The sequence below is a fragment of the Larimichthys crocea genome, chromosome XV, assembly GCF_000972845.2.
Source record: "Larimichthys crocea isolate SSNF chromosome XV, L_crocea_2.0, whole genome shotgun sequence".
Taxonomy (NCBI): Eukaryota; Metazoa; Chordata; class Actinopteri; family Sciaenidae; genus Larimichthys; species Larimichthys crocea.
In genome coordinates this window covers 9748487-9769213 of record NC_040025.1, presented here as the reverse complement: position 1 = coordinate 9769213, position 20727 = coordinate 9748487, and the positions used below count along the sequence as shown (strand labels likewise).

Below are 20727 nucleotides of genomic sequence, written 5' to 3'. Positions count from 1 at the left end.
TACTGTAAAGCGCTTTGAGTGGTCGGAAGACTAGAAAGGCGCTATATAAGTACAGTCCATTTACCATTTACATGACAAATGAACGAAAGCCCATGCAACTGCCTTGTGGTGAGGGAACGTACTACATCAAAATGAACAAATCACTGTGACTGTGAAAAAAGCTATCCAAACCTACATGGCCCTGTGTGAAAAAGTAATTGCCCCCCTTGTTAAGTCATAAATTGAGCTAGGTAGGTTTGGATAGCTTTTTTCTCTTAATAAATAAAACCATCGTTTAAAAACTGCATTTTATATTTACTTGGGTTATCTTTGTCTAATATTTAAATTTGTTTGATGATCTGAGACTTTAAGTGTGACAAACATGCAAAAAAAAAAAAAAGAAATCAGGAAGGGGGCAAACACTTTCACACAACTGTATGGCAGCATTGATAATAAAGCTGACATGACTTGACTTGACTAGTTCAATTTAAGGTCTGAGAGTAGTGGTGGGCGGATCGATCCAAATATCAATAGTATCGATACCAAGTCGGTATCGGATCGATACTAGCCTGGTGAGATCAATTCTTTACTTTAAGTTCCACTCTTGTGTCAGCGCAGAGCAGGCACACTTTGCTCCCCCTCTTGTGTTTAGATATTGCGCCGTCATGTGAGTCAAGCAAACAAACAAGCAAGTTGCTGGCTCAGCTATTTTCTAGAAATAAATACAAGAATGACAGAGAGGAAGAGGTGGCTGTATTTTCAAACTGAAAGTGAGGTCATTGAAAAAATGAATTGAGATTTAGCAATTCAATGACGCATCCACCTTATTTATTGAGAAGTATCGGTACCGGTATCATATCAATTTGGAAAGGCTGACTCCACTTATTGTAATCACTCTGCCCTTTAGTCATACTGCCTTAGGTTGGGTTGTCACATGTTTCTCTTTTTTTCCTATCTGCGCCCCCACCCCCACTATCTCTCTCCTGTAATGTGATCCAACAAAAAAAACACCTCATGTGAACCAATCCATTGTAGAATGTCCTATGTGTTTGTGATTGTCTTTGCCTGTAACTGCATTTTCTTAAGAAGCCTTAACACAATTTCCCTTCAGGGATTAATTAAGTATCTCTAATCTAATCTAATCAGTGATACTGGCCTGTATTTACTTGGCATCGGATCAATACCAAAATATGCAGTATGGCACACTACAGTCGTCCCTCGCTATATCGCGGTTCACTTTTCGCGGACTTGCTGTTTCGCGGATTTTTTTAGTGTAATTTTGCATACTTTTTTTACAGCGTACTGTACAGTATGAACGCACATTATGTTCGGCGTCCTGATTGGCTAAGGGAGAACCGCACATGTGTTCTGGGTCCTGATTAATTAAGGGAGTATTGTACGAAATGCGTGTAAAAGGGTGTATAAAAGTGTGTGGTTAGGGGTTTTATGGCCTTAAAACATGTATAATAATTGTAAAACTTACTTCGCGGATTTCGTTTATTGCGGGTTATTTTTAGTGTACTTTTACTGTACTACCCGAGAGTTAAGTGATCCGATTCAGTAAAAAAGACTCGAACTTCCCAGCACTATCGCTCGCTCGCCGTCCTGCTGGCTCGTCGGGAGCGCGCACGCACGCTGACGTAATAATGGTGTGTTTACGTCCAATCTGTGTGGAAGTCTCTGCTGCTGCAGTTTGGTTCAACGAGATATTCCAGCTGGTTTAAGCCAGAAAGGCAGAGAGATGATGAGTTTATCTTAAAAATAACAGTCCTCACGGAGGCCCGGGCATAGCGTGCTGTCATGGATTAGCTGTTAGTTGAGTGGCTTTTCTCCGGGCAGTGTGGCTGACAGCAGAAAGAGAGCAACTGGGACAACTAACGTTAGCTAGCAACGCAACTTAGCCTAACGTGTTTGAATCAGCTGCAGACAGGTATTATGTAAACTCACTGACAAGCTCCTCTGTGTGTGTCGCTTCATGTGTCTTCCTCTGGTCACAGGCTCATTTACATGGCTGTGTTTTCTCAGTAGCAGCAGCAGCAGCAGCTGTTGTTCTTGTTGTTGTTGTTGTTGTTGTTGTTGTTGTTGTTGTGGTAGCGTTAGTCGTTGGCTGCTGCTTGCTAATGTGTAGCTATAGTTATTGCCTCCCAGTGGTGGAAAAAGTATTCAAATCTTTTAACGGTAAGTTGCATTTAGCGAAATAACCACAGTGCATATAAACAAAAGCAATTCATTAACAACTTCAGTCAAACATTGGCAATAAAACACAAGTATGCAGCTAAATTACTAAAGAAAAGGCACTGTATGTCCTTTTTTTTAATGTGTTTTGCATGGAAAACATTAAGCCACTGCTTGTTTAAAGGTCCAGTGTGTAAGATTTTGTATCTATTTGCAGGAATGCAAGGTAATAATTCATTTAGTATGTCTTCATTAGTGTATAATCATCTCTGTGTTGTTGTTGCCTTAAAATGAGGCTACAGAGAGAGTGGGGAAACTGCCTGTTTCAGCCAATGATGGACAGAGCATGAGTTGTTTATAGAGTTGCTGTTTTGAAGCAATATTAAATGTATTGCTTCGTCCGGTTCCCGGTTAATCTAAATATTTAAGGCGGTTGATGCCTGGGTGCTCTAAGAAGCCATCTCTACCTGTCAATCAAAGCGGCCACGCTGTTAATTATGTTGCAACTTTAAGCCTTAATATAATTTGAACAGGTGAGTTATATAAAGATTCACCCTCAGTACAGTTGTCATGAACGTTGAAATTAACTATAGAGACCAAAACAGTTTTTTGTACCAGGCTGTAAACATGTTTATTTCTGCTGTGAAGTTTTTAACATGGGGACTTATGGAGACTGACTTACTTCTGGAGCCGGCCTCAAGTGGACGTTTGAGGAACTGCAGTTTTAGCACTAAGCTTGGTCTCTACAGTGGCCCAGAATACACAAACCAAACAGTGGCTCTAGATATGGCCTTTTGTTTTGTTTTTATTTTTTGCTTACATGCTTGGGAGGAGTATTTGGTTGCATCTGCAACTTCACTGCTAGGTGTCACTAAATCCTACACACTGTACCTTTTTAATATTAACCTCTAAAATGGAGTGGACATCTCACAAGCTAAGCATTAAAACCTCTTAACTGTACTGTAACGTCTTTGTTTCTCGTGCTTTCTAATACCAAAGTCTTCTGTTGTAACCTAACACGTCCATTAAATGCACACACACATATTTAGTTAGTGCTGTCTGTACATATGATGTTGTGAAGTTTGAACTTGTTGTATCTGTTTTTAGATTCCTGGAGTAGTTTGAGATCCTTGAGAGATTCTCAAGGCAGCATGGCCCCCAAAGACATCATGACCAATTCCCATGCCAAATCCATCCTCAATGCCATGAACTCACTTCGCAAGAGCAACACGCTCTGCGATATCACTCTGAGGGTGGAGAACACGGATTTTCCGGCTCACCGGATCGTCTTGGCTGCCTGCAGCGACTACTTTTGTGCCATGTTCACCAGTGAGGTAACGAGAAAAATGTCGGGAGCGCTCGATGCTGACAAAGAAACACGTTCACTTATTGTCTCTACAGAGCATGATGCACATGTCTTGATAGAATAAGGAGAATGAGTTGCATAGCTGAATTTGATCTGTTTATTCACTCTTTTTTTTGGCTTTTCTGAGAGTCTAATGGAGTGTTGTATTTGCTAAACAAGACACAGTTGACAAGACAATTATGGAATTCCTCCGGGATAATACCCGATACTATGACTAATCCCTCACTGATCTGTCTCTTGTCATCACACCTGATAGCCTCTGTTTTTGTGGCTCCGCAGCTTGCAGAGAAGGGGAAATCTTTCGTCGACATCCAGGGGCTCACTGCAGCGACTATGGAGATCCTGTTGGATTTTGTCTACACAGAGACGGTGTTAGTCACCGTGGAGAACGTCCAAGAACTGCTCCCTGCAGCGTGCTTGTTGCAACTCAAAGGTAAGTTTAGGAGCGTCTTGATATGAAAAAGTTTGTGTTTAAGCCATTTGATATCATTGGGAGAATAGTTAGAGGGTATCTGCAGGTCTTTTAAATTCAGGTTCCTCCCCAAAAGGGCCTTTTAAAAGATATTGATTACTGTAACGCCGTCCTGACGGGCCTCCCAGCCTGCACAGTGAAACCCTTTCAGATGATCCAGAATGTGACGTCGTGCCTCATCTTTAATTACCCCAAACATCACATGTTTCCCCGCTGCTCATCGAGCTCCACTGGCTACCTTCAGCAGCCAACATTAAATTCAAATCACTAATGCTGACTACAAAGTAGTCACCGGTTCTGCACCCACCTACTTGAATGTCCTCATACAGGCACATGTTACCTCCTCCAATGAACAACACGTGGTTCTGCCACCTGTACGCTCAGGGCAATCCAAACTTTTCTCGTATGTTGTTCCCCGTTGGTGGAAGGTCCTACCAGTTCATACCAGATCAGGGGCGTCCCTCTCTACTTTCAAACACCTCCTGAAGACCTCCAGCTCTTCAGAAAGGACCTCCTCTCCAACACTACCAACAACTGGACATGCTTGATACTTGATTCTATGAGAGTAGTACTTACTGCTGCACTAACATGTCCTTGTCGCACTGTACCTTGATTGTTTCCCTTTTTGTGAGTCGCTTTGGATAAAAGCTTCATCTAAATGAATAAATGTATTTAAAAAGTCAGCTTACCTGGTAGAGCTAACACCACTTATTAAGGCTTACGTCCTTGCTGCAGCATCCCGGGTTCAAGTCTGGCCCGGACCCTTTGCTTACAAGTCTCAAGTCTCTTGCCTGCTGTGCATCTCATCGCAGGCTGCTGGGAGACTAGAAACTATATGTACAGCTAGAAACTATAAGCGGGAATGTTGCAACAGCACACTGTGGGTTGTGGATCCTTTTTTTTTCTGTGGAGTTTCAGTTTGCATCAGACCTACAGCAAACACTGTCACTACTGCTAGCTACAGTATCTATGTAACTCATTGCCAAATGGCAAAAATCAATTTCTGACTTAACTGAATGAATCATTTGAAATTGGTTAATCCACCCATCCACTTAATGTCGCTCACCTGAGTTTAGGTCACATTCATTTAACTAAATGCATCATCGGGGATTATTCTTATGTGCTTCAGGGGAGTGATGACAAAATGTGGCATTAAGAAGGCCTTTTAAAAGTCTTAAATATAATTGGGTTAACCCTGCAGAAACCCTAAGGCACGGCATGACACCACTTTTCAAATGAGACGGCCTCAGCATTTCTAAATGAAGGTGCTGAGTGATGTGAGAGTCACGTCTGTCAGGATTAGGCTGAATTTGAATGATACGTGTGTGTGTGTGTGTGTGTGTGTGTGTGTGTGTGTGTGTTTGTTTCCTCAGGGGTGAAACGAGCATGTTGTGATTTTTTGGAGAGTCAGCTTGATCCCTCCAACTGCCTGGGTATCCGTGACTTCGCCGAAACTCACAATTGCCTTGACCTGATGCAGGCGGCCGAGCTCTTTTCCCAGAAGCATTTCTCCGAGGTGGTGCAGCACGAGGAGTTCATGCTGCTCAGCCAGACGGAAGTCGAAAAGCTGATAAAATGTGATGAAATCCAGGTATGGACACCTGAAACCACAGTAACGTATTTGCTCCTCGATACTTTTCTACATACCGCCCTGGCCAAAAATATTGGCACCCCTGCATTTCTGTGACATAATGCGTGACTTCTCCCAGAGAATGTTGTATCTTCATGTTTATTTCACTGGTTTATATTGGACTAACACAAAAAAAGCCAAGATATTTTTACACAAAACCCAGGACAAAGTTATTCGTACCCTCAAATTAATATTTAGTAGCACACCCTTTGGAAAAAATAACTGAAATGAGTCGCTTCCTGTAACCATCGGTTAGTTTCTCACCCCTGTAGTGGAGTTTTGGACCAGCTGCTCCACATCTTTCAGATTTGATTGTTTCCTTCTCCCAATTGCTGTTTTGAGATCTCTCCACAGATACACTATGGGATTTAGATTCAGACTCGTTGTTGGCTACTTCAGAACTCTAGGTGCTTTCTGAAGCACTGCTGTAAGACCCATGACCTCTGATGGGTTCTACATTGCACTCCAGAATTTGATAGTAGTCTTTAGATTTCATAACGCCGTGCCACAGTCAAGATATCCAGTGCCTGAAGCAGCAAAGCAACCCCAAAAACATCAATGAACTTCAACCATTTTTGACTGCAGGGACTGTGTTCTTTTCTTTGAAAGAAAATCCTTCAAAGAAAAGAACACAGTCGCTGCAGTAAGTCTAAATCCCAGAGAGCACCTGTGGAGAGATCTCAAAACAGCATTGGGGAGAAGGAACTCATCAAATCTGAAAGATTTCGAAAGAAGACTCCACGACAGAGTAAGAAACTCACTGACGGTTACAGGAAGCGATTGATTACAGTTCAAAGGGTTTGCTACTAAATTTAAATTTAATTTAGCTGAGGGTGCCAATATCTTAGTTTGTGCATTATGAGACAGAAATGCAGCAGTGTCAATATTTTTGGCCATGACTGTGTATGTGTGGTGTAAACTGAGTTTGATTTCCGCAGCTTTCTTATTGTCTTTCACCTGAGTGAGAAAAGAGAAAAGCAAGTACCAACCTGCTGTACTCTCAGTCAGCGGGCCCCCCCAGTTCTACTCATTTTTTTTTTTTTTGCGGATTGGGCTGACAATGAAATTGCAGAGAAGAAAACCTGATTTAACTTTGCCTTTGTGCTCAGGAAATTCCTATTCCCGACCACATGCCTCGCTTTGTGAAAACAGTTATTATCACACCAATGATTTATAGATCATCAATTCCCTCAGTTGCTCCTGTCATTTTCTGTTGTTTTTAAGAGTAAAACTAGACCATACATGTGTCGTGTTTCCCGTGCGAGTGTAACATTAAGTTGTGTGCGTGCTGTCTGCACTTAGGTGGACTCAGAAGAACCCGTGTTCGAAGCCGTGCTGAACTGGGTCAAACACAACCGAAAAGAGCGAGAGCCCTACCTGCCAGACATGCTCGAGTTCGTCCGCATGCCGCTCCTCACGCCTCGCTACATTACAGATGTCATTGATGCTGAGGTGAGCCAGACGACACGATTTTGTAATCACACACCAAAGCCTCCAATAAAGCATTATGTGTTGAAGTATTTATCGCCGTAATTAAGCGAGTCTCGACACGTTTTTTAGCCCCTCATTCGGTGTAGCCTGCCATGTCGAGACCTCGTTGATGAAGCCAAGAAATTCCACTTAAGACCGGAGCTGAGGAGCGAGATGCAAGGCCCGCGCACACAAGCTAGATTAGGTAGGAATTCTGTTTTTAATAACAATTTGGCTACATGCATGTCTCCTGTATACCACACGCTGATTTCTGGGTGTTTTCAGGTGCCAAAGAAGTCCTGCTGGTTATAGGAGGGTTCGGCAGCCAACAATCACCAATAGACATAGTTGAAAAATATGATCCGAAAACACAAGAATGGAGCTTCCTTCCGGTAAGTATTTGAAAGAAACTCGTGTTTTGTCTTCTTTAATCTCAGGGGTTCAGATTTGTGTACTACAGACGTGTGTGTGTGTGTCTCAAACAGAACATTGCACGGAAAAGGCGTTACGTCGCCACAGTGTCCCTCCACGATCGGGTTTACGTGATCGGAGGCTACGACGGTCGCTCCAGGCTCAGCTCCGTGGAGTGCCTGGACTACACGGCGGACGAGGACGGCGTCTGGTACACCGTCGCCACCATGAACGTGCGCCGTGGCCTCGCCGGAGCCACGACGCTCGGAGGTGAGCGAGCTTCTGTGCCAAATGACTCACACTTTCACCGGTGTCGCCTTTCTGCGAAATCCCCTGTGTAACGGATACACTAACAGTTGCGGTTTTCCCATTTTTGCTCCATCTTATTTCGACAGATATGATTTATGTTGCTGGTGGCTTCGATGGCAGCCGACGTCATACCAGCATGGAGCGGTACGACCCAAATATCGACCAGTGGAGCATGCTGGGAGACATGCAGACAGCTAGAGAAGGAGCTGGTCTAGTGGTGGCCAGTGGACTTATATACTGTCTAGGTATGGACTGATAATCTAGTTGTCCTGGATAACTTTGACTTATTTTCATCATCAATCAGTTGTTGACTATTTTGGCAACTAATACATTTTTTTTTTTCTATAAAATGTCAGAAATAGCTATTTAAAATTCAGAAAACTGAGAAGAAAAGTAACAAATCTGAATATTTGAGCATCTAAAATCAACAAATGTTTAATTTTGATTGAAAAAGAAAAGTTACCAATTCATTTTTTGACCACAGGCTTGATATTATACCATATGGGCTCACATAAAACAGTTTTCTGGAAAAATATGATAAGATAGACTTGTCACAGCAGCTCGTATACACAAGGTTGATAAGAAGTTACTTATAAATAAGAAACGTATAGAAGAAGTCATGCTGGTGTTGAAGAGTCTGACAGCTGTTGGAATGAAGGACCTGTGGTAGAGCTCCTTCTTACTTATCTGTTTAAGGCCTCCACAGTCTCATACAGGAGGTGAGAGGAGTTGACATCCTCCTCTCCTCCACACGACACACTTTCACATTAGTCACGTTAGGAAAGTTTCCTGAGACAATATGTCGGTCAGCCTTTTTTTTATTGTAAAAGTGAAACATGAAATGAAACCATAAAAGCGAACACAAACGTTTGTGTAGCAGACACGTACTCACACTTTCCTCTTTCGTTTTTTTTTTTTTTTAAGCTGCTTGTCACCTGTGACAGAGAGAGAGACGAATCAGTCCACGGTTCATTCATTGGAATAAACTTTAAAGTTTTCTTTACTCAGGCCTTTAGAAACTTCTGGAGGTGTAGCTGGACTGACAAAATACTCTAAACAGACTTTTATTTAGAAGACACATAGCGACATTAAGGCTACAAACATAATGCAGCACTCTGATGTTACAGCAGTACAAACATCTGATATCTGTAATTAATAAGTCACTTCAGCTCATCAAGCTCATATTGATAATGTAGTTAACTTGTTTAAGGCTGCGATTAATCATTGTTTACATCATCAGTTCATCTGACAATAGCTTTCTTGATAAATTGGTGAATTTGGGTTTCATATTCCAGATATTTATTCTCACATAAGGAAAGGAAAAGCAGAAAATTTAACTCGAAGTAAAACTGGATTCAAGAACAATTGACAAAATACTTATTGATTATTCTTCTGTCTGATACTTTTGCTGATATTTCCTCGTAGGCGGCTACGATGGATTAAATATTTTGAATTCAGTGGAGCGGTATGACCCGCACACAGGCCACTGGACAAGTGTTACACCGATGGCCACCAAGCGGTCAGGTAGGTAAGAAAACAGCATGAAGTCAAATATTCCAGCTAAACCGTGAGTGTTTCTGTTCATCTGACATTCATTCTTATTGTTTTCAGGGGCCGGCGTCGCTTTACTCAACGACCACATCTACGTGGTGGGAGGCTTTGACGGCGTTTCGCATCTCGACTCTGTTGAAGTCTACAACATCAGAACAGATTATTGGACCACTGTAGCCAGTATGACCACTCCTCGATGTTACGTGGGAGCAACCGTTCTCCGAGGGCGTCTCTACGCCATCGCCGGGTAAGAAACGGTGTCCCGAAGTTTTCCCCTTTTTTTTCTGTGACTGTGGGTCTAAAGATTTATTACGACAAAAGAGGGGAAGTTGTTGTCGATATTTGAAAGTTCCCCACTTAATTTGTCAAACTCAGACTGCTCCGATAGATAAACCTTTTACAGCATACACAGAACAAGGACTGCTGATGCTTCGTCACTCATCACTTGCGTTGAAAGCGCGTTAGGAAGAAGAAAGAGGAATGATTACAGCAGTCCAAACAAGTCTGACTTTATATAGTTAAAGAGGAATTTCACAGCTGGAAAGATGCTCTTTTGATAAACTCAATTTTCAAAATAAAACACCTTGCGCCGACTTCCAATCATAAGAGCAGCCATAAGGAGACGTCACAGAGCCTGATGTAAAAATGCAGAAGTACTTCAAACAGCACAGAGCTCACAGCTGACTTTAGGTTGCATCATCTGGCGGACGGGCGGTGACCTCCTGCTGCAGGCAAAGTGTTCATTTGAATTTTTCATTTGAATATACTAACCACAATGTAATGATACAAAGCTGGTTCCCTTTTGAAGACTTGGGGGAAAAAATTGTGAGTTTAAGTGGCTTAAAAGTCAAATGGTGTGCGTTTTCTTACATCGCCTTAGGTAGCGTGTCTCTTTTATGATGTTAGATTAGCTCGTTTTATCCCCTTTTTCTCTTTTATCAAGTGTATCTGGATGATTATAGTTGTGGCACATCACTGGCGACTCTACAGTCTCTCTGTTAGTGCTTCCTTTACTCTTTGCACTAGTTAAGATGAACTTTATAAGCAGAAACGTGCAGCGGCGTTCAACAGTGTGAGAGTGTGAGTAGCAGTGCTGATTGTTGTGGTTAAACATGTTTCAGTTCCTCTCTTGTTTGTCTCACATTTGTCTAGATATGACGGGAACTCTCTCCTCAGCAGTATTGAATGTTACGACCCGGTTATCGACTCCTGGGAGGTCGTTACTTCGATGGCGACGCAGCGGTGCGACGCGGGCGTGTGCGTCCTACGAGAGAAGTGATCTTTGCCAAGAAAAAAAAAAGAAAGCAGTACAGGCAGCTAGACTTTGCCGCTAAAAAAACAGAACCACAAAGGGAGTTTGTTTGTTCGTCAGTATGCAAAACTCTTAGCAGTAAAGGGCCGCCCTCCTCTTACTGGATGGTCAACCCTCCGACACAGAGATTCAGCTTCGCCGTGGTAAGACTTCACCTCAGACAAAAAGAGGCCTCCAAGGAGCCCATCACCACTTGCATGACTCTCTTCGGTGGTGTTTGTTGCTGTCGTTACCTGTGAGATTATTTTTTCAGTTTGTCTTCAAAGTGCAATATATTTCTACTCATCATAAGGAAACATTGAAGAAAAAAAAAGAAAAAAGATGGAGTTGATTTAGACTCCAGTTGCTGCTATACGCCTTATGACTTTGGCCTACATCAAACAGCGAACATCCATGTTGCCTCCCATCTGACTTTGATGATAGTTACAGTACATTAGCTTATTATCAAGTGTACTCATTCGGCATTTGCAAGGTCATTAATGGGTCAGTCATTCAACCCTTTTTGTAATTCTTCCTGTAAACAGTGCTTTTAAATTCAAATCACTTTAATACAAAAGGTTTAATACTTATCGTCGCTCTCAGAATATATATTTAGAAATAAATATTGTTTTAGAAAATGACTGACTGAATTGTACCAGTTTACTTTGATTATTTTTCGGCCCTCTATCTGGCACCAGTTGATAAGAGAGAAAATCACAAAGTAGTAAGTATGAGGTGCATGTGATTTTGTTTTTCTTCCTCAGCTTATAAAATTCAGACGTGTGCATGTGGGGGCACAAAGGTCATGACATCACTGTTGACTGGGAAGTGAATAAACACACTGAGAACTCACACGTCTTTGTCTGTGGTGCATCTTCCTCAGTCGGTATCGTCGTTGCTCTTTCAGATGCCTCCATGGCTGTGAAGCGAAGCCGATGCAGCCGTAAGAAGAAGAGAAAACTAATTCTTTTCACAGTTAGACTTCCAGATCTTTTCTTCAACAACGTTCATTCATTCATAAATCACTGACAAAACAATAAAATACTGGGAAAATAAATATTAATTAAATAACTGTTTCTATTACTGAGTTATTTCTTATTCTGTTTGCACAGCACAAAAGAAAAAAAAAATCCACATCTCGTTGTCCAAATCACTGCCGGATATGACTTCCTCTCTCGCTTTATATTAGAGATAACCGGTGGTGAAAAGTAACTTGCTACTTTATACTTCTTCTTCATGACATTTCAGAAACAACTATTGTGTTTTTACATGTATTCAATAACAGTTACTTTCCATATTCAGATTATTAAGAAATAATATAATATATGACAACGTTTTATTATAATTAAAGATGCAACTTTATTGAGTATTTGTTGACTCAGTGGGGAAAAAACACGTCTGCAACATTATAGTTATGTACACAATAATGCATAATCGCATTAATGAGTGCTTTTATTTTTTATACTTTTAAGTATATATTGTTACCAATACGTCTGTACTTTTACTGTCTTTCTTGCAAGTATTTTTACACTGGTGTTACTACTTTTACTTCAGTAAAAGATCTGAGGGCCTTGAGTTTACCTTCACATACTTTTATGATGTGACAGATGACTAATCTAATCTGTCTAATGTTCCCTCCAAATCTTCGTCTTGTTCATACCAGTAAAAAGAGACTAAAACAACATTTTTCAAACTCATCCCTCCTCCCTCACTCCTTCCCTTCCTCCCTCCTTCCTTCCTTCTACCTATCTATCTGTCTAGCTACTCCCCCCTCTGTCGTCTAATGCCTGAATAAGCACCGTCAGACACATTAGGTGAGCCTGTCTGCAGGTATAAAGAGCTTCTGGCAGCGGGTGGGACAGAGCAGCAGAGTGTTGGTGGAGACACGTTACCTGTCCCTGAACACAGCAAAGAAACTACAACGTCAGTCTAGAGCCTCCCTGACAGATAAACGATAAAGTATCCTGCACCAAAACTGACTTCTTGTATCATCTGAAGCAACATGGTAAGATAATTACAATTAATTAGACGTGGGGAAGCTTATTCACAGACAGTGTGATATTTGTTCAAATGTTTCCATGAGTGATAAATGTTCTTAAATCTCACCAATGTTTGACTGATTTGTTTGCAAAAGATAAGATCTGATTTTTTTTAATCTAAGCTTCAAAACTTCTTCAAAGCTCAGTTTGTTTGTTTGCATGTGTTGTATTAATATTAAATGCAAAATGCAGCTGTTTGTGTTAACATACATGTAGCTACAAACCTGAAAAGGCTTGAATGACGTCTTCATGTTACTGTTTGCACTTTGAGAGTTAATGGTTTTATGAGTTTATGATCACTGACACATTAGAGGAGCTCGAAGCTTCATCTTCAGCCTCAGATTATTAAACTAGCTCTTAGAAAAAAGACTTAGACTGCACTTTATTGATCCCCTCAAGGAAATTGAATCTAATATTTTGGTAAATATTTAAGTTTTCGAATGAAAGTTCCAGACTTTGGTCTACCCATGTCTTAACAAACGTCACTCATCAGCAAAAAATCATCTTGGGGGATGTTCCTCCTTCAAGGATAACAAAACCTGAAATTCTCAACATGTTGAAACATGACTGAGGAGAGCACTTAGAAAATGCATCAGTACAGTGTTGGAATAAGCCTCTCCTGTTTTTGACATTGTTTACAGTCAGCAACTGGAAAAGCACAGCACAAACACTGACTAACGCAGTCAATTGTCAGACATGATTGTACTGATGTGTATGGAAGCAAAGAAAAGGCCATTGTAACCTTTTTTATGGACAACTAAAGACCCAACTGTGAAACTGAACAGTTTAAATTTTAATTAGAGTCCGTCTATATTGACAATGAAGTAATATTTAAAAAGGAAATATTGGTATTGCGTTAATAATACACATATGATCACATCGCGTGAATAATTTAGAGCCCGTTAGAGAATCATTGTGTCACTTTTCTACCATAAAATAACAGGTTTTAAACCATGATGCTGTTACACTAACTTGTAATCAGGTGAATGGTCCCGCATCCACGTAATCCTTTGCAGCACTAAGTCACACAGCGCCAGCTATTTCACTGATTTTGGATCTTATTTTATGTTTTTCTTCTTGAGTTTCCCTGATGGACAGTGAAGTAAACTGCTGCCGAACTGTAGCTGCTGTTAGCTGATGTTAGCTCAGTTTGTTAGCTGGGCTGTGAGCTCAGAGCACCAGGGGGAGTGTTAAGAGTTTGTACCACCACAGGTGTTTTGGACAACCAGAAAAGAAGAGTGTTGCGTGAGCCAGTGTTGTGCCAGAACTGGAGCCAGGTGAGCAAGGCTGAACATAATGACAGAGGCCAAAAGACTGAAGGGGACGTTGGCAGGGAAGCTAAGAAGAGAAATGAAAAATGTGACTGAGCAAGATAGAAAACGCCTGTTGTACAAACACTAAAAAGGGCAGCCGGGGTAACACACTGAGCTAACATTAGCTATCTGTTATTTAATCGTCAAAAAGTTACGCAATGTTGCTTTAACATCATGTTAGAATAAAACGCATTTTTGTTGACATTTTGACCTTCAAACAATCAAGAAACTTTTAATCAAATGTTTTAAATTGCACAACTTGCAATAACCTCCATAAAATCCAGACTATTAAATTAAACTAAAATATTTCAGTGCTTTAAACCTACAAATGATTGATTTATTTATTTAGAGTCACACATTTATGTCCTTCCTTTACTTCCATAGAGGTGTTTTTAATTATTAGCAACTATTAACAGGTTTATGTTTGCGATTAATCATTTTGAGAGTCAAAGACGTCAAAGATGAGAAAAAGTAACAAGAGTTGTTTTACTTTCTGTTTTTGTGACACGTCTAAACTTCCATCTGTGTTGTTATTTTCTTCTCTGTTCAGAGAGAGTGCATCTCTATTCATGTGGGTCAGGCAGGTGTCCAGACAGGAAATGCCTGCTGGGAGCTCTTCTGTCTCGAGCATGGCGTCGGGCCTGACGGTGTCTTCCTGGACACTCCAGCAGAACCCAACTCTCGTGACGACCCGTTCAACACTTTCTTCAACACTGGGAGCTCTGGACGTCACGTTCCAAGAGCAATATATGTGGACCTGGAGCCCACAGTGGTCGGTGAGTAGCCTTGTTTATTTTTACCCTCCTTATCTCTGTTTTTTATTACCGTTGCCGTCGTCCTATTATATGTGGTCGTATGCATCCAGTGTAAGTGCATCTCCATCCACATAGGTCATGCAGGTAACTGCAGATGGGAACACTAGTATCCAAGCAACAAGTGCAGTGATTGCTCCTTTACCTTTTATTCGATGCTGGCTAACATTTACAGAAGTGAATTGTGTAAATAACAGGTTGCACAGCGCAGTGTTGGATTGATTTTTAGCCAGAAAAAAAAATCTTTATTACAATATTGTACCTTTAATTCATGCTCAAGTTGCTTAAACAAATCAATCACTACAAACATATAAAGTCTCTGTGGCCTTGTTTAACAAATACATTCACAATGTTTGAAGTCTGGAAAAGGAGGACCAACTACTACAGAAGGAAATGAATGTAGTGACGTCACCAACAGGTTTCTGAAGGAGCCGCTGTGAAGCTCAGAGTGTGGTGGTGGCTCTGGCTGTTGCCATCTTGGCAGTCCTGACTCCAACCAGCGCCTGACTAATCCAAGAAATGGGCAAAGGCGTGGAGCATAGGTGAAGCTGTGAAGGTGGCTTCATTCAGCGCTCCTCAGATCCGCTGATGATGCACGTCTTAGTCCATCTTTTAGATTAGCCAGGAGGCGAAAGAAGCAGGGCTGCAAAGATGGAAGAAAACAATGTGAATTGACTCTTTTATTAGTGACCTATTCCCTGGATTTCCCAATCAGCATTCCTATTTTCGACACCACATTTCCAGTTGTACACAATTTATGATTATGAGATGGGCACGTGTACAAATGTTAGGTAATATTTATTAATGTATTTAGTTATATTTTGTCTTGGCAGATAATGTTTTATTACAGGCCACATGACACATTTTTATGTCTACACCATTACATTTAATGTGAAACCTTTTGGCTCTGGTCTGAACTGTCAAGTTAAACCAAGTTGCAGTTGATCATATTGACCTATTTAAAAAACCTTTCTTTTTTTAGATGAAGTAAGGGTTGGAAAGTATAAAGAGCTTTTCCACCCTGAGCAACTGATCTCTGGAAAGGAGGATGCAGCCAACAACTACGCTCGTGGTCATTACACCATTGGGAAAGATATCATTGATGGAGTGATGGAGCGTGTGCGTAAAATGGTGAGTAATAAATGAGAAGACCTGTCTGACAAATTACTGTCATAGGTTTTCAAAAGAATTTAAATTGTGCAACGTTTATTGTGCAACTTCCAGAAAGAGTTGTGGAGACACAGAACAGCTTCGTCATTGTTTTTTCTGCTCTGGATGTTTGAATGGTGTCTCTGTGATTATTGAGACATCTTGCTGTCTCAGTAATCACAGTTTTATTGTATGAGCTTCGAGCTAACACGTTAACTCTCTTCCAAAACATTTGTATTAAGGAATAGTTCGACAATTTGATGATGTTATGTCTGTCTGTTCAATATCTGGTTTGTTTAATCCAACAAGGGAGGTTACTTTTTTTTTTTTAAAGATGATTTTTTTGGCCTTTTATGCCCTTAATGATAGTACAGCTTAAGATAGACAGGAAGCAGGGGGCAGAGAGAGTGGTAATGACACGCAGTAAATGGGCGTCCGATGCGGGATTCGAACCGGGGCCGGCTGCAACGAGGACTGAAGCCTCTACACACGGGGCGGCCGCTTAACCCACTACACTACTGACTGCCCCAGGAGATTACATTTTTACACTTTATATGGATTAAACAAAAGAGATATAAAGTACAATTCATTAATTAATTAATAATCCCTCTCTTTATTTATGGTGACAATGAGAGTCAAACACAACAACAAATGGAAAACACAATAACTGTGGTGACTGTCCAAAGGTCATTTAAGCAGGCAGTGTTGTTTCCTGACACCTATCCATGAAAAGTAATCAAATCAAATATCCATGATGAACTTTTCTTTCCTTTCACGCTTGCAGGTGACGGTTTACGTTATGAACTGTGTCTGTGATCTTGTCTGATCACCTGTAATCAATACACACAAAGAAAAGCTATAATCCCCCTGGTGGATAAATCGGACAGTAGCCTACATACAAGTGGCTCTGAGCTCTGAGCTTTTGTAAAGAGTGAGACAACGCTTCTTGTTTGTGATTAGACAAAACTCAAGTTAATTCTGAGTTCACTCACTGGAGGATGTTAACGTGGGTTGGTGCTAGATTAGATCAGACGGAGGGACACAAACACACAAAGTGTTGTCCCATTCTTTATGAAAAATGCTGCTGTTTTGTGAAAGATCTTTGTGTGTTGACACTTAAGGGCCACCACAGTTTCTAGTCTTTGTGCTAAGATACTCTATAATGGAAGATAACACATTACAATCTCTGAAATGATGAATGATATACGCTTCCTCTCTCAGTGGGAACAGTCTCCTCACTTGAACTCGCGAACTCTAAGTGTAGATGGATGAAAACAGATTGTGTTGTACCAGAAAGTTTAAAAAGTTGAAAGTTTAATTAGGTTGTTGTAGATAATCTTTGATGAAACTAAGCCAACAATTCAGCACCGACAAAAGAAGAAGCGATGCTCTCTGCTGCCAGATCTCTGACCGGATCTCCAAGAAAGTAAATTTTCTCCTGATGTGTCTGAAATTTTCTATTTTTATCGTCCGGATGTTCAGAAGATACGTGGCTTTGTGAAAAATGTGTCCAATATTTACTTCAGTGACGCATAATAATTTCACTTCTCCCCTTAGAGTCAATAGACTCAGCACCAGTAAAATGTCAAACTATTCCTTTAACAACGGTTGTTTCGTCCTTCTGTCCTTCTCATCAGACAGACCAGTGCACAGGCCTGCAGGGGTTCCTAGTCTTTCACAGCTTTGGAGGTGGAACCGGCTCTGGCTTCACCTCTCTGCTGATGGAGCGTCTATCTGTCGACTACGGCAAGAAGTCCAAGCTGGAGTTCGCCGTCTACCCGGCTCCCCATGTGTCAACTGCTGTGGTGGAGCCCTACAACGCCATTCTGACCACCCACACCACCTTAGAGCACTCTGACTGTGCCTTCATGGTGGACAACGAGGCCATCTACGACATATGTCAACGCAACATGGACATTGAAAGTCCAGGTTACACCAACCTCAACAGATTGATTGGTCAGATCGTGTCCTCGATCACAGCCTCCCTCCGTTTCGATGGCGCCCTCAATGTCGATCTGATGGAGTTCCAGACCAACTTGGTCCCATTTCCACGTATCCACTTCCCACTGGTTACCTACTCGCCCATCATCTCTGCTGAGAAGGCGTACCACGAGCAGCTGACTGTGGCCGAGATCACGAGTGCTTGCTTCGAGCCGACCAATCAAATGGTCAAGTGCGACCCTCGTCATGGCAAATACATGGCGTGCTGCATGCTGTACCGAGGTGATGTCGTCCCTAAGGATGTGAACGCAGCCATTGCAAACATAAAGACTAGACGCTCCATTCAGTTTGTCGACTGGTGCCCCACTGGCTTCAAGGTGAGCGATATTACAAGGTTAGAAGTACAGCTTGAGATCTTTTACCCGTCTGACTGTCGTCTTTGTCTCAACAGGTTGGCATCAACTACCAACCTCCAACTGCAGTTCCCGGTGGTGACCTGGCAAAAGTCCAGAGAGCCGTGTGCATGCTGAGCAACACCACCGCCATCGCTGAGGCCTGGTCTCGCCTCGACCACAAGTTTGACCTCATGTATGCGAAGCGTGCGTTCGTGCACTGGTACGTGGGTGAGGGCATGGAGGAGGGAGAGTTTGCAGAGGCCAGAGAGGACCTGGCCTCCCTTGAAAAGGATTATGAAGAGCTGGGTCGAATGAATCCCGATTCTGAAAATGACGACGAAGAGTATTGAACCTGACGGCTGCACAGCGATGATTTCATATCTGTACTGCATATCTTTGAAGCTAGACTAAACCTAACTGATCTTTTTCTCTGTCGTGTATCAGCTTCAGATTGAGAAGATCAACTACTCTAATTTGTATTTGAATTGTGCTGTGAAATAAAGTTTGTCTTGACAGAAGAGACGTGCAAGCGGGTTGTTACAAATTACAAATCTGCATTGGGGATCTCTGTTGCAGGCCTGCCCCTTGTCTCTGCTTTATACTGCTGAATGACACTGTTCACATACTTAGGTTTTACATCTGAGGTGTCACACAGAAATAATTAATTATTTCTTGTAGCCAACTTCTGAGTTTATCCATCTGTTTTCCATAACTGCTTGTTCTTATCAGGGTTGCAGGGGACTGGAGCTGATCCCAGTTGGCACTCGGCGAGAAGTTACACCCTGGACAGGCCACCAGTTCATCACAGACACGCTGACACATGGGCGCTCACATTCACACAGGCGATTTAGAGTCATAAATCAACCTGCATGTCTTTGGACAGAGGAAATGTTGTTACTTGTCTGTTTTATAGCTATAGTTACTTTTCAGATTAGGATTTTACATCAGTTTATATAATATGATGCATTATTATAGATAAAATCACCCAACAGTATTAAAATTAGCTCCATAGACCAGTTAAGTTACAACACTGATGTACCACTAACGCACTAATTCAACAATAATGACCCAATATTAGAATATAACACTGACAGAGGACACAATGAGCACGTTTACTTTGATACTTTGAGTACATTTAGTGACTTTTACTTGAGTAATATTTGGAATGCAGGACTTTGACCTGTAATGGAGTATTTTTATAGTAGCAGTATTCCTCCTTTTACTTAAGTGAGTGAGGTAAATACTTCCACTTAAAATCAGCAAAGACGTGGATCATCGGACCTGAGGCGGGCTGAATGACACCTGGTTGTTCAAACAAGCCATCTGTAAGGACACCTACCTGTCAATCAAAGCAGCCATGCTGTTAATTCTGCATAATTTTAACCCCTAATATAACCTGAACAGGTGAGTTGTATAAAAATTCACCCTCAGTACAGTTGTCATGAACGGGGAAGTTAGCTACAGAGACCAAAACTGTTTTTTGTACCAGGCTGTAAACATGTTTATTTCTGCTGTGAAGTTTTAAACATGGGGACTTATGGAGACTGACTCGATCTGGATCCAGGTTGCCACTTGGGCTAACATCACGGACTAAGCGTCTGCTTAGATATTAAAGGTAACAAAATATGTCTAATTTTCAGGTGATTATATACTAATAAAAACATAGTTATGAATATTATATTTAATTTTTCTGTAAATAGAGGCCTCTAAATCTGACACACTGGACCTTTAAGTGATAAATCATCTCTAACATAAGAAGATTATGAGCTTCCAACTTTCACAACAGCCACAATAAAACTCTTCTGGTTACTTGAGCTGGCTCCAAAAGAAAAACAGGAGTTTGTTAAAGTTTTTGCATTGAAGCAGCCTGAGCTTGTGCAGCAGCAGCAGATGTTATAAAACCTTCATGAGGAAACATCCACGCAAACTCCACTGACTGCCTATTTAAACAACGAGTTCCGGCAGCCGTGAAGGTGTCACCTGAACGTATTCATCCGCGCAAGTGTAAACACAGGACAAGTCTACAAAGAAGAGATTTGTGCCACAGATTATAACTTATTATCTCTTTATAACGCGATTATTTGTCACGTTATTGCAATTAATAGCTGTGCATGTCTTACCAACATTACACCATAACCGCCTATACTTAATCCTACTTAAGATATGGACATGTTTGAGTCTTAAGTAAGCATATAATATTTAAATTTGCGTCATTAAAGCCTTTAAATAGTGTGGTTTACTGTTAAAACATCATTAAGTGTTGTTGTAAAGCTTTCCACTAGAGTAGCCTAAGGGTTAATTATATTTATAACATCAGTTTCAGATCATAATTTGGCTGTATCTGTGTGGTTGCACATTTAAACACCAATTGGGCTAAATCCAACCTTAAATGGTATGTTTGCTTAAAAAAAAAAGATAACATAA

At 41.2% G+C, this 20727-nt stretch overlaps 2 protein-coding genes across 7 annotated transcripts in view; both read left to right on the top strand.

The window, feature by feature from the left end:
• Positions 1-11506, top strand: part of klhl12 (kelch-like family member 12) — a 52339-nt gene extending 40833 nt beyond the window's left edge. For 3 of the 6 annotated variants that reach the window (XM_019253526.2, XM_027288954.1, XM_010732060.3), the window contains 11 exons: positions 3262-3488; positions 3800-3953; positions 5366-5583; positions 6925-7074; positions 7183-7297; positions 7378-7484; positions 7578-7773; positions 7899-8057; positions 9238-9336; positions 9424-9610; positions 10516-11506. In XM_019253526.2, coding sequence (XP_019109071.1) covers positions 3306-3488; positions 3800-3953; positions 5366-5583; positions 6925-7074; positions 7183-7297; positions 7378-7484; positions 7578-7773; positions 7899-8057; positions 9238-9336; positions 9424-9610; positions 10516-10642 — 1695 coding nt within the window. In that variant the 5' untranslated portion in view covers positions 3262-3305 and the 3' untranslated portion in view covers positions 10643-11506. The other 3 variants (XM_019253425.2, XR_002041523.2, XM_019253374.2) reach the window with 3 other exon arrangements.
• A 706-nt stretch (positions 11507-12212) lies between these two features.
• tuba5 (tubulin alpha 5) lies at positions 12213-18821 on the top strand. The gene is made up of 5 exons (XM_010732063.3): positions 12213-12659; positions 14557-14782; positions 15801-15949; positions 17605-18285; positions 18360-18821. The coding sequence occupies exons 1-5, from the start codon at positions 12657-12659 to the stop codon at positions 18651-18653; spliced, it is 1353 nt and encodes a 450-aa protein (XP_010730365.2). The 5' UTR covers positions 12213-12656; the 3' UTR covers positions 18654-18821.
• The last annotated feature ends 1906 nt before the right edge of the window (positions 18822-20727 follow it).